General features: G+C 48.6%; 1 protein-coding gene across 2 annotated transcripts; it reads left to right on the forward strand.

Annotated features, from left to right (window-relative positions):
* The first annotated feature begins 918 nt into the window (after positions 1-918).
* Positions 919-10,098, forward strand: LOC109439614 (UL16-binding protein 1). Of its 2 annotated transcripts, XM_019719909.2 has the most exons (6): positions 921-1,288; positions 4,179-4,433; positions 4,651-4,926; positions 5,576-5,698; positions 7,094-7,231; positions 7,636-10,098. In XM_019719909.2, the coding sequence occupies exons 1-6, from the start codon at positions 1,189-1,191 to the stop codon at positions 7,668-7,670; spliced, it is 927 nt and encodes a 308-aa protein (XP_019575468.2). In that variant the 5' UTR covers positions 921-1,188; the 3' UTR covers positions 7,671-10,098. The 2 variants fall into 2 exon arrangements, with proteins under 2 accessions (XP_074189802.1, XP_019575468.2); XM_074333701.1 differs by lacking the exon at positions 5,576-5,698 and having other exon boundaries at positions 919-1,288.
* Positions 10,099-16,865: the final 6,767 nt, after the last annotated feature.

The following is a 16,865-nucleotide window of genomic DNA, read 5'->3' on the forward strand; positions in this document are numbered from 1 at the left end:
CTGGTGAAGTGAGCGCCAGGGGCTGCAGGTCAGGTGATCTGCTGGCAGAGCATGCTGGGAAGTTCGAGGATGGAGGGCAGTGGAGATGATGGAGCTTTTAAGTGGGAAAGCACGAGATCAGACAATTAAGATCACAAACTCACCCTAGAAAAAGTGCTACATAGCTCATTGCTGAATATCACTACTGTCACCTTCCAAGTACTCCCCTTGGGAAGCTATGCACCAACGCCAGCGCCTAGTCCACCCTTCAAAGCAATTTTGGGTCTTTCTGGAATTGCCATCAGAGCTGTCATATCACCCTTGATGTCCTGAATGTCATCAAAATGTCTTCCTTTCAATATTTCCTTTATCTTCAGGTAAAGAAAGAAGTCATTGGGGGCCCGATATGGTGAGTAGGGAGGGTGTGCCAATACAGTTATTTGTTTACTGGCTAAAAACTCCCTCACAGACAGTGCCGTGTGAGCTGGTGCATTGTCGTGATGCAAGAGCCATCAATTGTTGGCGAAAAGTTTAGGTCAACTAACTTTTTCTTGCAGCCTTTTCAGCACTTCCACATAGTAAACTTGGTTAACTGCTTATCTAGTTGGTACAAATTCATAATGAATAATCCCTCTGATAACAAAAAAGGTTAGCAACAGCGGTACAAGTTCGCTAACTTGTCAGACCTCATGTTTGAGCAGTGTAGGGCGAAGGGATTGTTTGTAGGTGACTGTGGGTTGAGACCCTGCAGGACCACCCCCTGTCCTGACTTCTCCGATGCCAGACGCTTTCCAGAAGCGGCTTCATGCTTAGGTGGTGGCAGGGGAGTGGGCTGAGGAGGTGATCAGGTGCTGTTTCCGCGGTTGAGGTCTTACCGCAGATAACAGAAGTCAAAGGGGACGTATTGCGGGGCGTGGCCGCCCCCTGCCGCCCAATAGCCTGCATCTGTCGGGCAAGCTCCCCACCAGGCGGCGGGTCGCTTGCGTAAGCGAATTTTCCCGTGATTTTTATCTTGATCTGTCGTCCTCCGCCGGCCATTCGCCGGCAATGCTTTCCCGTTCAAGTCACCTCCTGTAGTTGTCTCTCCTCGCGCCAGCAGAGCGACAACCAGCCCGCGAGAAACGGCGGTAGGAGGAAACTCTTTCCTGGATCTCTCTGCAGACACGCCTCTCCGCCACTTGAGATCCGCCTTCTTGACTGCTTGTCGCCATGGTGCGATCTGCGGGCTCCAAGTCTTGTCTTGTTTTCCTGGTCCTACTGCTGCGCGAGTGTCCCTGGGCAGCGGAGCGTCCCTTGGCGGCCAGCGGGGGTGAGTTAGGGATGGAACCTATGGGCGTGTGAAGGGGAGAAGGTACGGGCTGTGGGGGTGTGGGGGAGGGGCGGAGGGGGGAGGCAGGGGCGGGGCGGGCTGGGGAGCATTGAGACCCCGGACGGAGACCCCGAGCCCATTGGGATTTGTCAACCTTCACTCCAGGTGGCGTCGCCTTCCTCTCTACCGGCTAGTTTCTGCCTGGGAGGCATCCGGGGCTGTTTGTCGCCTTCCAGGCAACGAAAGGATTAAAACTGAGGCGACTTGGGCGAAAACCTAATTCTGGGCCAAAGTGCGGGGTGGGGGGGCGGGAGGGTAGGGAAGGAGAAAGAGAAGGTGCCGCGGTAAATTCTTGTGCAGCAACCCCTTCCCTCCCTACCCCCAACTCCAGGCGTCAGTCTCCAGCCCGCTTCTGGGGAACTGGGAGCCACAGTCTCGCCTCAGGTCCCCAGGCGTCTCAAAGGGCCCTTCCCCCAGGGTGGCTACCGCAGGAAAACCACATGTGCACACTCGACTTCCCCACGCAAGCCCTCAGTCACCCCACTGCTCTCAACCCTTGAACTTTCCAGCAGCTCTGCCAGCAGATCACCTAACCGGCAGCCCCAGGCATTCACTTCCCCTGCCACTTCCCCTCACCAATCACTCCTCCCCACCCCAGTCCATACTGGCTTTATTCCCAATTCTTTGGGAGTCCCAAGAACTTCAGGGCCTCCAAGACGTTCCCATCTCTGAAGTGACCCTAACCACTTCCTCCACCAAGTGGCCCCTCATCCCCCTTTCCTGAGGACTCACCTCAGTAAAAGCCTCTGCACCTGGCCCAGGGAACCTAGAGTAGGAGGGACAGGAAGCACACTTTCCCAAAGTGTGGCCTTGGGCATCACGGTAAGGAAAGGCATCTCACTCCACCCTTAGGTCCCAAGCCCATATTTTCTACCTGCTGAGGAAGCAGCAGCATGTGAGGCTCATTCATTACACAGCAGCAAAGCACAGGCAGATAGTGAATGTTGTGATCTTTCCAGGCCAGTTAGTGCCTGTCTCTGTGTGTGCTACACACCTCACCTCTGTGGGGCAGAAGCAGCCAGACAACATGCAAAAGAATTGGGGTCCAGAATTATACTTTCCTATACTGCTGACCCCATATTTAGGGTATACAGGGTGTCCCAGATATGGGTGCCCCTGTTCCCTAGGGAATTATCTCTCAGGGAGCCTCCTCTGTGTGTCAAAAGCCATAAACCTGCCGTGTCCTGCCTGTGGCTTCTGGGTGGAGTGAATGTGAGAGGGTGTGGGCCCCACTCAGTTGGGCCACTGCCCCCCCTCCTTTCTGTAGACTGGATTCCTTGGTCCAAGGGGGCCTTTGACACAGCATGAAGCCATAGGTGTGACCTGAGTGTCATGCAGGTGCAACATATTTGGTGTTAAGATCAGGGCCAGCTGCTTCTGCATCTCATTTGTTCCCTGTGACCGTGGTCATTTCCATGACTGAAAAATCACTTCTTTCTTCAGACCCATAGAAATATAAGACTCTCTGAATTGAGGGAAGTAGGCAGCTTTTATACCTTTTAGACAAAGAAACAAATTTTTGAAAAATTGAAACAGGAGTTTCGCTTTGGAATAGTAAATTAGTTAAGAAATAAGAAGGTTTCAGGGTTGGCTCTGTGGCTCAGGCCGTTAGAGCTCCATGCTCCTAACTCCGAAGGCTGCCAGTTCGATTCCCACACGGGCAAAGGATGGTGGGCTGTGCCCCCAGCAACTAGAAATGGCAACTGGACCTGGAGCTGAGCTGTGCCCTTCACAACTAATATTGAAAGGACTACAACTTACTTGGAAAAAAGGCCTGGAAGTACACAGTTACCAAATAAAGTCCTGTTCCCCTTTCCCAATAAAGAAAAAATCTTAAAAAAAAAAAAAGGAAATAAGAAGGTTTATTTATACAGGCTTCTCACTTCCCAATTTGTGTTGCTAAAGATGTCTGTCTACCTCCTGGACAGGGAGGGTATCTTTCACATGGGAAGTTTCTTTCCTGTTTTCAGGGGGACAAAGGCAGGTCACAGTGTACTGCCGTTTCTTAAGTAACTTTAACTAGAAATATTTGATACGCCGAAGTGGCACGTTTTGGGGGGGGGGCTGACTTGAACCCCATCATCATCATGCATTCTTTATAAGTTTGATAAACAGAGGGTCCTCCAGGCCTTCCCATGGAGCATAGTTTGTGAACCGTTTCTGTTTTTTCGTCCTAGCTTTTCATACTATATCCATTCTGACATATGTGTTTCTTGGAGCCTTTTAATCCCTCCCTGTACTGTCTGCCTAGGAAGTTCCTGCTATTTTATGCCATACAGTGTAGCCATTCCTTTTCCCAAAGTCCCAAAACCCATCCTGATAGCAGGTTAGCACCATCTCCCAGGGGCCGTGCTAAATTCCGTGACACATGTCAACTCTTCCTTCTCCAATGGTGGGTCCTGTCCTCACCCTGCACCCACTGTCATCCAGCTTCTTCAAGAGTAGCCCCCTGACAATCTACCTTCTCCCTGCAGGGTACAGGCTAGTTTGTGACAATCCTCTGCCACCTAGACTATTTTTCCCCCCTATCCAGCCTGGCCTGTCCCTGCAATGGTTATGGGCTGACTGATGGTGGGTATTGGCCTGGTGGGCAGAAGGGACATATCTGGGAATGTGTGGCTTCTTACCAAGCAGAGGCCTCCTGGAACTCCTCAAGCAAGGGAGGGGTGCTGGCCTTCAACTGGTGAAGGGAGGCGCCATGCAGGGTCAATCCTTGCTCTGCCAGTCCAGCCATCAGTTGGGATTCTCTTGCCATCACAGAGATGGGGGAGAGATGCTTATGGGTCCTTTTTTTCCAACCCCAACCATCACCTGTGTTTTTCCTTCACAGATGCTCCCTCTCTTTGCTACAACTTCACCATCACTCCTAATAGACAACCATGGTGTGAGGTTCAAGGCCAGGTCAATGGAAACACATTTCTTATTTATACCTGTAGTAGCAAGATGGCTGAACCCATCGGTCCTCTGGGGATGAAGGTGAATGCCACAGGTGCCTGGAAAACACAGACAGAAACTCTGAAAGACCTGACGGAAGAGCTCAAAAAGGCACTGCCTGACATTAAACCAGAGATTATTACAACCATAGGTAAGTTTGAAAGGCTCAGGGCAGAAGTAGAACAGATGGAGGGTTAGGGAGCTTTGTGTTTATGTAAATATTAGATGTTGCTGCCACCCAAGAGGGCCATGACACAGAGGAGAGGGGAGGACCAAGAATTTGGAGCACAGCAGAGGGCTGGATACCAGGTAGGGTCAAAGGATCTGTGAAGAGCAGAGGCTGATGTCTTTTTCATGATGGGCTGCAGATTTTTTCTCCCTGCAGGGCAGGTTCATGTGTCCGTGGGAAGCCAATGGATCCATCAGTGGGTCCTGGGAGTTTGGTTTCGATGGACAGAGATTCCTCCTCTTTGACTTGGAGAACAGAAAGTATACAGTCGATCATCCTGGAGGCGAACGGATGAAAGAGAAGTGGGAGCATGACAAGGATTTGACCATGACCTCCACCAGTATCCCAGTGAGCGTCTGCAAGGAATGGCGTGATGAATTCTTGGTATACTGGAAGGAAGAGCTGCCAACAACAGGTTAGCGAGAGGAGAGGGATGACATGGTAGTTCTCTTTTGATGAGATTGACTTACCAAGTGTGTGTGTGTGTGTGTGTGTGTGTGTGTGTGTGTGTGTGTGTTTGAGAGTGATCCATCCACTGTGGATTCTTCTTGGGCAAATAATGGCCATGACTATGTCCTACCATCCTTCCTTTTCCTTCTCACCTCCTGACATCTCTTCCTCACTGTACATGACTTTGGACCACTCACTGTGGATTTCTTACTGACCCCAAATATGAGGGCATCATTCTGTGTCCAAACCGTTTCTTTGTACTGTTTCTCTTCTTAGCATCACGTTTCTTTCCCATCTCACCTGGTCTATTTCTATAAATCCTTCCATACCACCTCAATTGTCAGCTCCTGAGAGGACTTCTCTACCCCCTTCCCTCCTCGTGTGTCACCTCTGTCACAGCACAGTGACTGCTCATATTCTAACTTCCCTCATTGGCTGTACGAGCCCCAGGAACACAGGCCCATCTCCTCTTTTCCTTCCAAACCTAGAATCTATCATAGTGGCTGCCACACATAGAGGGGTAGAAAATGTCTGCGTGGTAGGATTACCTGGGGCAGCAGGTGCTGAGGAGGTTTGGACAAGAGCTTTCACTCTTGTGTTTCATTCCATTGCAGCCCCACCAACTGTGGTCCCAGCCACAACCCAATCCAAAGCCACAACCACCAGCTGTATCTTCTCTGTTGTCTTCCTCCCCTGCTTGATCACAATTGGCATCCTGTTTCATTTACAATTACCAGGTACTGAGGGCAGAATTGAGTGGGAATGAGGGGCAGATGGCCTGGAGTGAGGATGGGGAGGGCTGAATTCCCAGCCCGACCCCTGTTGCCTCACTGAACCTTGTCATCATGGTAATGAGACCAGGAGAGTAAGACCTCATATGGCCTGATGGCAATCACTGGGACAGCCTAGCCCCGAGTTCTGATATCTCCTCACTGTTAGTGCCAGTGGAAAGGGAGGGTCCCAAAGCAAGGTTTAAGGCCTGTTGATGATAAAGGGTTATAGATTTTAGTCCTGATGCAGAGTTTCTGTTTGGGAGAGTTTGTTTGAGCCTATAAGGGTGTGTGGGGACAGCAGGAACATATACCATGTACAGTCCTCACATTCAGCTGTGAGCAGCATGGTGGCTCCATGTGATGTGTCCAAGGTAAGGGGGCTCATCCAGGGGGCTAAGAGGAGAGGGGCCAGTGTCTAATCCCAGGAAAAGGGCTGGAAGGCCTTGCAGACCCTACTGAAAAGCCTGGAGTTCAGGACTGCATTACCACAGAAAGTGGCTTCAGGATGGCCAATTAGGCAGAGAGTGAACAGTAAGACTGTGCAAGATGTGGTTAGAAGAAGGCAGTTCTCCGTGCACACCTAGGATTCCTGGCTGAGCCCTGGTGTGATCACCGGGCATCCAGCCTCCTGCAGACTCCAGATCCTGAGCCACTGGGGGTCCCCTGCCTTGAGCAGAGGTGACTGGGAAAATAGTGGGGCTGTGTCATGTCCAGTGCACACGGGCAGTGAGGGAACGAGAAGGGGCAGCGTTGGGTTTAACAAAGAAACAAGAAGTCAAATAAAGTTAATGCACAGAGGGCCAAGGGTTTCACAGTCTCAAAGGATCGGGCCGTCTTGTGGCTTTTATTGATAATCATACAAGGAAGTAACATTGTCTTTTCCACAGTCTGTGAGTCTCATACATCATATCAGAAAACTGACTCAAATCAATCACCCTTGCCTGCAAACAGCCGGAATAGAAAGTCCTATGATGTCTTAACAATTATGCTATGTGCCTCCCCAGGGACAAATCCTTCATGCTAAAACTTATTGTTAAGAATGGAAGGAGAACTGATGTTATTACATCATTGGCTCACTTCCCAAGCAGGTTGTGGGAAGGAATCTAGCCACAGAGGCAGAAGCTCTCCTTAGCCGGGGGAAGGTGGGGGGCTGTGCCCACCTCTATCAACCCCGTGAGTTCTCCTGGTGGTTCCCACACGGTTCTGCCTGGCTTGGGTTGTTTCTCCCATGAGAAATCTTACCCATCATTGGCTGACCAACCATCTTTTGGGGGCCAAACAGAGAGGCATGAAGTGTAAGCATAAAGGTAAAGCAAGGTCCCTGAAAGGGACAATCTCACAGACTCTTCTTTCTTTTAGGGAAAGGCATAAGGGGACAGACGACTAGGCTATTGCGTGACAACAGGGCTGAGCTGCTGTTGCCCACTTCTGAGCTGGACGAGGAATGGATGTGGCAGAGCACACAGTCATTCTCAGAGCTCGTGTGCTGTTACCAGGGTGAGGAGAACATGAGAGAGGAGGGGAAAGAAAGATCTTTGCCTGCACCCTCCCCAATGCTAGGGGAACTAGGATCCACGCCCCTCTCTTTGGACAGGGCTCCCCAGGGGTGCTTTAGAATCAGGACTTCAGTAGAGGGAGTAGTCCAGTGCACTTGCACCTTGACTCCTGAGCCCCGTCAGTCTGTAGCAGGGCCTGGGCCTGACTCTGTCATGTGATAATGAAGGGAGGACATTGGTATATGCTGCAGGGCCCATGGTGGGGTAAGGACTGAGGGGAAATAGAGGACTCTCAGTCAGGTGGGGCGCTGAGATGGGAAGTGATTGGCATCAGGAGCCCCTGGGGAACTAACCCAGGATTTCATTGGCCACTAGGACAAACACCTGTCTCTTTTTTGATGGCAGATGCTGCTGCTCAAGCTCCTGAGAGTGTGGTCTAGTTCAGCAGCTGTCCCTTTGGGTTGGCTGCCTTTCCATGTATAGATGATCATCTGTTGACTTTCAGGAGCTGCAATCATCCAGCAAATGGAGAGCCCTCCGGAAGGTCATGATGACAATGATGCAGTAGATGCAAATTTCATGTCCTCTTTCCATTTGGTGATAAGTCACGTCTGTACTTTCTTTTCTTTTTTAAAGATTTTATTGGGGAAGGGGAACAGGACTTTATTGGAGAACACTGTGTATTTCCAGGACTTTTTCCAAATCAAGTTGTTGTCCTTTCAGTCTTAGTTGTAGAGGATGGAGCTCAGCTCCAGGTCCAGTTGCCATTGCTAGTTGCCGGGGGCACAGCCCACCATCCCTTGCGGGAGTCAAACCAGCAACCTTGTGGTTGACAGGGCACACTCCAACCAACTGAGCCATCCTGGAGCTCAGCGGCAGCTCAGCTCAAGGTGCCGTGTTCAATCTTAGTTGCAGGGGACGCAGCCCACTGTCCCTGAGGGACTCGAGGAGTTGAACTGGCTAACTTGTGGTTGAGAGCCCACTGGCTCATGTAGGAATTGAACCGGCAGCCTTTGGTGTTAGAAGTACGGAGCTCCAACTGCTTGAGCCACCAGGCCGGCCCCACGTCTGCACTTGAATTAATTTGGTTCCTTTTTATCTTGGTGTTAATTGTTAGAATTTCTGCACTTAGCTTTTTAACTACTTGAGCAAGACACTTTAGCAGAGAGAACATTTTTGTATCTTCTCCTTTGGTTGTGGAAAATGAGATACAAGTCTGCACTAGGACCTTGTTTTTGCAAATAATATTGATAATAAAACACCATAAGAGACTGCAGAACCTCAGGGATTCCTCCTGTGTCCTGGTTGAAACTCACTGTCTTTTAAAAAGACAAAATGTTATATTTTATTGTTTCTTTGAGAAATTTTCCACTATGTAATGCTATTTAATTTACATATCTATAGTGTAAAAACAATTATTTACAAATTTTGTTTTATAATGCACAGAATTTTTGGTGATCATTACTCCTTCACATCATGAAGTAAATAAAACCAGGGATTCTGCTAGATTGCTATAGAAACAGAATTTAAGGACTACTCTTAACCAGTAAGAAGTCCATCTCAGTTTTATCCTGATAACTGGATTAAAAAAATAATATGGATCTTAAATAATGACGATTTTTCTGATTTTGCCCAGCGCCTTCTATCCCAGCAGTGACTTTCCTGTGATCCCTTCCCACTGACTCACCTCCTTCAGTGAGAAGTAACAAACATTTCTACTTCTCAATGTCATTTAATCCTTTTATGACAAAGGACTAGTATCTAGAATATGTAAAGAGCTCCTATGAATAAATTAGAACCTGACAAATTCTTCTGAGATACAGAACAAAGGATGTGAGGCGTTCATGGGTGGAAATTACACTACTGAAGAGATTAAAATCTTACAAATAATCAAGATAATACAAATGAAAAGTACAAGAGACACCGCTACACACCCATGAAATTGTCTAATCATTTAAAATATATCAACCTTAACCACTGGAGAGGAAATGAAATAGCGGGAATTCTCTCGCATGGTTGGTATGCGTATGAATGGAATCAGCGCTGTGAAACATAATTTAACAATATCTAGTATTGTTGACAATATGCTCATCTTACACCATGGCAATCTGAGCATTAGTTTCAGTTTCACAAACATGGACCTAATAGCATGTAGAGATATAGTTTTTCAGTGTACCATTCTTTTCATAGTAAAAAATTAGCAACAAGCCAATTATCCAGCAAAGGGAAAATCTACTGAAAATTGTTGGTAAAAGAGTTCTATTTCTCTCTACCTGGCAGTCTAGGTAATCTGAACCATTGTCAAAAATGAAACCAAAAGGCTGAAATGAAAAAATTTAAATCTTTCAGATATATTAATGATGACTTCTGGGTGACCCACAAGGACAGTGACCATCTACATACAAATCTCTCCACACATCTTTAAAAAGCATACAAATCACAAAATTGGCAAATAAAACACTCATAAACTACATCCTTAGCATTACAGGGAGATACAAATACCTCAGTCCTTCAGGCCCTTTTCCTGAATGTCATTGGTGAATAGAGGACATTGATGGGGACTAAGGAAGTGCTGGCGCTAATGTATCAATGATAAGTCATTTTGATGATTGGGATGATATTAGAGATTGTGCCCGGTTTTTAAGAAATACACTAGAGTATGCAGCAGTGATGGGATATCAGGTGACAGCTGACTCACACATAGCTCAGGAATGGAAGTTTCTTAATGCACGTGCAATGTTTTTGTAAGTTTTCACTTGTTTTAAAATTTTTGAGAAAGTTGTTAAAAATGAGAATTTAGGAAAAAAAATGCAGAATTTGATGTCAGTAGGGAAATATGTCAATAAATACAACAGATACTTTAAAAAATTTTAAGCCTCCCATGTCTCTATCACATGTTGCTCCTTGTATAAAACCAGGTCCCCCCTTTTATATTCCCTTCTCATCCTTCTGTGCTCCAACCTTCATCAGCTTCTCCCTCCTCTACCTCATCAGCATAGCACCATGGGCCCTGCAGCATATACCAGGCCTGGAATGGGAGGTGTGCAAACTCACTGTTATAGGTCCTGCCCATCACTGTGATGCAGGAGCTTCCAGGTAACCAAGTCAGAGAAGAGGGCTTAGCAGCTCTGAGGTAGATGAACCCTCTAAGCCCTGTGTGTGTGTGTGTGTGTGTTCCTAATGACTTTTCTTCTTGAAACTCATGACTGCCAGGCCTTTCCCACATAGTCTCCCTCTCTGTCCCATGTCACCTCCTGAAATTTCTTCCTCTCCAATTCCTCTTTATTACTTTATTTTATTACTTCCTCTTTATTACTCTAAAGTCTGGCCACTGGCCAGTCGGCTGGTTCCCACCATCGCACCTCTAGGCTTTCTGTTGTGGCCCATTCCTCTGTCAGTATCTGGTTCTTACTGGCCAAGAGCCTGGAATCTGGAAAGCTGGGCACAAATATCACCTCCTGTTAAGTCTCCCTTTCCCTCTTGTTTCAGTACTCCAGAGAGACATACCATGATGATGTGGACAAAGAGATAGATAGATAAACAGACAGATATATTATAAAGTATTGGCTCACGTGATTATGGAGGCTGTCAAGTCTAAAACCTGCAGTGCAGGCCGGCATCCTGGAGCTCAGGAGAGCCAGCGGTGCACGTGAAGTGTGAAGACAGTCTGCTGGAGAATTCCCTCTTCTGTAGGTGGTCAGTCTTACTGTTCTCTTCAGGCCTTCGACTGATTTGACAAGGCCTACCAGCAGGATGGGGGCAATCTTTTTAATCAAATCTCACCCATTTATGACACGTCCACAGGCTAAATTAATCATCTCCTCTCCCCCACCCCGTGTCCCAACACCCAGGTCCACAGTAAGGATATCACACCTGGTGAGAGGGGCTTGTACAGTGGTGTGCTCCACTGGTCATGTGGTCATTGGAAATACAATGTGTCCTTTTGTCACTTTTGTAAACAGAGTCTAATACATGCTGTTGCTCGATAATCTGTCATGAATTGAATTACATTGGGGAAGCTGAGGGAAGGTTCTCCTCATGTATGGGGCTCACTTATACCACAACCATCTGTGGCAAACCATCCCTGATTCCCGGGCTGTAACCCCACCTCCACTCAGTTTATCACTATGATCACTCTGGGCATCCCCAACATGTTGCCCCTAGTGGATCTTTGACTTGGTCCTTGTAAAAGCAGCCGGTATTATGGGCAGATATTAGGTTGGAGTCCTGTAGCCACTGGCTGCTGGAGAGATCCTAGCCTGGTGTGAGGACTGGAGAGCCTCAAAATCTCACTGTGCTTCCATCCAACGGGCCTTTTCTCCATTAAATGAACAAAGTGCACTAAGAACTCCTCTTTCACACATTCTTCATCTGAAGACAATGAGCTTACGTGACAATAAGGCAGGATTTAGGCTTGGGTTTGGCCAGATCTTGGTGGGTCCAGGTGATCTGCGTGTGGGAAGAGACTTCCATGCATAAGGATGGGGGTCAGGATCCCGGGTTTAATCTCTGGGAGGAGGTAACTAGGAAGGGCCTCGTAGGCTCAACCCATGAGGCTGGGTTAAGTAGGCAAGTGACAGGAGAAAACAAGGAAGGCAGAAGGCTGGCATTAGAGACTGGCAGGAAGGCCAGGGGGAAGGAGGATGGACCTCTGTGGACACCTGGTCATCCCTGACTCAGCCCCAGCGCATGCTCCCAGTTCCCAGACTCCCAGCAGATCACAGGAGCTGGTGTAACAGGCTCCTGAAGTGATTTGAATGGATGTGAACTCTAGATCATGGTCCCAGAAACAGGAATCACGTATCTGGATGAAATTCTGGCTGATGGGCCTGTGCTAGTTTCTACATCTTTCCATGCATCCATTTCCACATTTGTAATATAGGAAATGCTACGTCACTGAATGAAAAGGGATTAAATATTGAGATCACGCCAGTAATCCTGAGCTTGCAGGTGCTGAGGACTCGACACAGATCTCCTAATTGTTCAGCCTTCCCAGAAGCCATGGGCCAGGGTCTCTCCTGATGAGAGGGTGTGGGGACAGAGCCCCAGAAAGTAGTTTACAGGCTCTCGGCCTCACGTGGAAGGGTGCTGGCTCGGGTGGTGAATGGCCGTCGGCTGTGGCTGATTGGCTGTCGGCTGTGGCCGGTTAGCCGACTGGCCGCTGGTATAACTGCTGCGGCTACGAAGGATTGCCAAGGAGCCGAGCAGAGCTGAGCAGAGCCGAAGAGAGCGGAAGAGGAGGGCCGAGGAGAGCAGAAGAGGAGAGCCGAGAGAGAGGAACAGAGGAGAGAGTGGAGAAGAGTCGTCGGTCGGTTGGCGGAAAAGCAGACGGCAGGTCGGCGTCCGGTGGGCCCAGCCTCCAGTGAGACCATAGTGGTATGACTCCCCTACCTATGGCTCCATGGGTGTTCCTTTTCGGCCTCACCATATCCTGCATTCTTGTGTGGGGAGCAGGAGCAGAGACCCCGCAGGCCGCCCCGCCTGAAAGATGGCACTGCGAGAAGGCCTCCGCGCACGACAAATGGCACAGCGAGCAGGGTCTCCCGCACGACAGAGGGATGGGTGATGCACTGCACTCCAGAGTATTTCCTCTTTCACTTTAGGTGTTTTCAAAAGTGCAGAAATAAAACCATAGGCAGGACTCACTAAGAATCAACAGAGCTTCTCAGACTCAAGAGGCGATGCTTTCACTCTTGATTACAATGATTATTCCCAGAGGAACCCAACAGTTACTTAAATGCTGGTGGGATGCTGCATGAATGAATGAATGAATGAATGAATGAATGAATGAATGAGACAAGGGTGAGCCTGAAAAGGCCAAAGAAGCTAAAACCGCCATTTGCAGTCCTGGAAGCCTTAAGTAATGACAGGTGGTGACACTTATCAGGGCCACCAGGTGGCACTGTGGCACAGGAAAAACTTGAAATATAAATTTCGACCCCAGTACCCCAAATTTATCCAAAGAGGAATTACTTTGGTTAACAAAAGGTCTTGGACTCCCCTGGGATAGAAGCTACTAGAAAACACATCGTGGGTGACAGGACTGCTAAGGGCTGTCTTCCGCCCCTTTCATTAAAACGGAAAGGATTTCGGGGAGGAAAATCACGAGGCTTTTAAGAAAAAGAGGAATGATTGTGAAATCGAGGGAAAGGGGACAAGATAGATACCCGGAGAATGGGGTGGAGAAAGGAAGACTGAGTGGCACGAGGAGAAGGAATTCAAATTTTCGGGCACTTCGTCGCTAGGAGCAAGGGGGGAGGAGGCGGCATAGGCCGGAGGGGCTCGGGCTGGGACGACGCTCGGAATTCATTCCCTGCTGAGACAGTATGGACTCGGCTCTGCGCCACAGCAGTCGCCTACAGGCTCCAGGTCGCAAGGTCGCGAGCTGGGTGTGCCAAGTTCAGTCTTCACCCCAGGTCCCGCTTCTGCTACCGGACTGTCGTCCCTGGGTGGAGCTCGGCAGCGAGCTCAGGACGTAACCTGCAGTGGAACGGTTGAGGGGAAGAGGAGAGGGTAGCGAGGGGGTAGTATAAGACCAGGACAGGGACGGGGTGCCCACGAGGGTTCTGGAACCTTCCTGACCGGTGGCACTGGCCGCTCCCTCTTCAAACCCCCCCATGGAGTATCCTCGTCCTTGGCTAGGACCGCGGGGTTGGGTGCAGCCCACCACTGGGCAAGGAGAGTAACAAAAAAGAGGAGGTTTGGGCGAAAAAGTAATGCTTTTAAGTGGGATGGGGGCAAAGAGAGCACGCCAGGAATTTCTTTGAAAGCCCCACCCCTGCCCCAGTCCCCAGCCCGCCCCTCTGGGAGTGGCAGCTAGTGTCTCAGGGACCTGGGGTGTAGACCTGACCCTCAGACAACCTCAGGCCCCTACTCTGCTCACAGGACTTTCCTGTGCAATCCCCCTGTCAGCCCCACTGTGCTGCACCGTAGAACGCTCCACGATGTTCTCTCAGAGGATTACCAAACCTGCAGCTCTAGTTCTCACTTCACCATACACCTCTCAGCCACTTCCCCTCATGAGTCACTGCTCCTCTATCCAGCTCGGCACATTTCTTCACTGTCCATTTCATGCATTTCACCTTGTCTCCATGGACCCCAGGGCCTCCAGCACCTTCCCATCTCTAAGTGGCCCTAACCCTTCCTCCACCGAATGGCACCTTATCCCTCTGCCCTGAGGACACACCCAGTAAAAGCCTCCAAACCTGCCCCACAGAACCTAGAGTAAGAGGGACAGGAAGCCCAGTTTCCCAAAGTATGACCCTGGGAATGATGGTAAATTGGGGCACTCTGACTGTACCCTTTGGTCCCAACCACATTTCTACCTACTGGGGAGACAGCACCATATAAAGTTCATAGATTTAGGCAGGAGATGGTAAACTTTTTCTATAAAGGGCAGATTGTGAATACTTTTGTCTTTACAGAGCTCTTGGTATCTGCCTCTGTATATACTACACACCTCCATGTTTATGATGCAGAAGCAGCCAAAGACAACATGCAAAAGAATGGGGAACTAGATTTGGACACAATCCTGGTTGGCTGATCGCAAATTTAAGGTATACAGGGTGTACCAGAGGTGGGTGCCCCCGTCCCCTAGGGAATTATCTTTGAGGGAGCCCTCTCTCTGTGTTGTAGAGCCAGAAATGTGCCCTGTCCTTCCTGTGGCTTCTGGGTGGAGATAATGTGAAAGGCTGTGGGTCCCACAGGTATGGGCCACTGTCCCCCTCCTTTCTGTACACTGGATTTCTTAGTCCAAGAGGGCCAAGAGAGGCACTGCATGAAGCCATGGTATGACCTGAGGGTGCTGGTGCCGCATTTCTGGTGTCAAGATCAGGTCAAACTAGTTCATGATAATACAAGTTAGAAGAATAATTGCCAGGGTGGCCCGGTGGCCCAGGTGGTTGGAGAGCTGCGCTCCTAACGCTGAGGTCGCCGGTTTGATTCCCACATGGGCCAGTGAGCTGCACCCTCTACAGTTAAGATTATGAAAAGCGACAGGGCTGCCATGGGCTGCTATGAGCTGCCGGCGATCAACTGCCTCAGCCGGATGGAGCGCAAGGCTCATAATACCAACATTGGCCAGGGAGAGCTGTGTCCTACACAACTAGACTGAGAAACAACAGCTTGAACCTGAGTTGGGGTGGGGGGGGAGTTCAAGTGGTGATTACACATGTGTGTTTGTGAAACACCATCAGATTGATATTAAAACTTATTTTAATATATGGTATTTAAAACAGTGAAGTACTAATGTAGATACAGAAAGAATAGACCAAAGGAGCAGAAAAAGAGAGCCTAGAAATAGACCCTAGTGCAGCTAGAAATTTCACACCTAATAGAAATTTCACACCTGTGGTGAGAAATATCCGTGAAGGATATACTAATCATTAGTTGGCACAAGGATGCTTGCATAATCGTGTAACTAAAAGGTAATTCCTACTCCATTTGATACAGGAAAATTAATGGTAGGTTTATTATGCCATGGAAATCACTACTGTCTTAAAAGATGCTTGCAAATAATAACCTGGGTAGTTTGGCAGAAAATGGTGGAGCTGACAGGTGAATAAACATGGTAGAAAAGGAAGGGTGAGGGAGTAAGCAAAAGAGGAAAGCTTCCCTGGTGCTTTCTCTCTGGGAGTCAGTCAGTGACAGGCATAGGCAGTTCCCACCCACTCTCGCACCCATCTCGCTTACCCATCACACCTGCCAGGCAGAACTCTAAGATGATCTTCAAGGGGCCACATTCTTGTATAATGCTCTTCCTTATGTGTGGGAGGAACTTACCTATATGATGGGGTATCATTCCTGTGATGAGGTTACATTATATGGCACGGGGGACATTAAGAAAGGGATATGATGCTTGGTAGACCTGACCTAATCCGATGAGCCGTCAAAGCATGGGCTTTTCCTGGTGAGAGAGATTCAGAGTGTAAGATAGACTCAGGTGAGGGAGAGTCTGTTGGCTGGCTTTGAAGATGAAGGGGACCCTGTGGCAAGGAAGTACAGCAATCTCTCATAACTGTGAACAAACTGTTGCCAACAGCCAGCAAGAAAATAGGGATATCCTACAGTCTTCAGTCCTACAACTGCAAGGAAGGGAATTCTACTAAAAACCTGAATGAGCTTGGAAACAGATCTTTCTCTAGTCAAGATGAGTTTGCAGCCTGGTCAGTACTTTGACTGTAGCCTGGTGAGACCCTGAGGAGAGAAACCAGCCACATCAAGCCAGATTGCTGACCTACAGAACTTTGAGCCAATAAACGGGTATGGTTTAAGCCATTAGATTTGTGGTCATTTGTTACGTAGCAATACAATACTAGCACAATACTTTTCGGCTGTGAGAAGAACAAAGAGAATCACTTAATTCTTAGAAGAATTTTTCCAGGCAAGTTTCAGGCTTCCTACTTTTCAAACTGTATTTTGCTTTCACTTCCCACATATTTCACTACTCATATGGCCAGGAGACGTAGGACATTTAATATTACATTGCAACGTGTAGCTGTGTACCTTGGTGACTGATACACAGTAAGTCAGCACAATGGATGTTCCCGCTTTGAAATGCTAGCAATTAACGTACTTCTCTCTACGTGAAAGTGTGGGGAATATAACTGCCTAGGACTTCTGAGTGCTCTTGTAAA

Source organism: Rhinolophus sinicus, linkage group LG05 (genome assembly GCF_036562045.2).
Source record: "Rhinolophus sinicus isolate RSC01 linkage group LG05, ASM3656204v1, whole genome shotgun sequence".
NCBI classification, from domain to species: Eukaryota; Metazoa; Chordata; class Mammalia; order Chiroptera; family Rhinolophidae; genus Rhinolophus; species Rhinolophus sinicus.

Bases quoted from the DNA above. Each gene is read 5' to 3' on its own strand.
- LOC109439614 (XM_019719909.2), top strand. From the start codon at position 1,189: ATGGTGCGATCTGCGGGCTCCAAGTCTTGTCTTGTTTTCCTGGTCCTA. The intron at 4,434-4,650 runs GTAAGTTTGAAA...GATGGGCTGCAG, and splicing joins AGAGATTATTACAACCATAG to ATTTTTTCTCCCTGCAGGGC. The intron at 5,699-7,093 runs GTACTGAGGGCA...TCTTTCTTTTAG, and splicing joins GTTTCATTTACAATTACCAG to GGAAAGGCATAAGGGGACAG.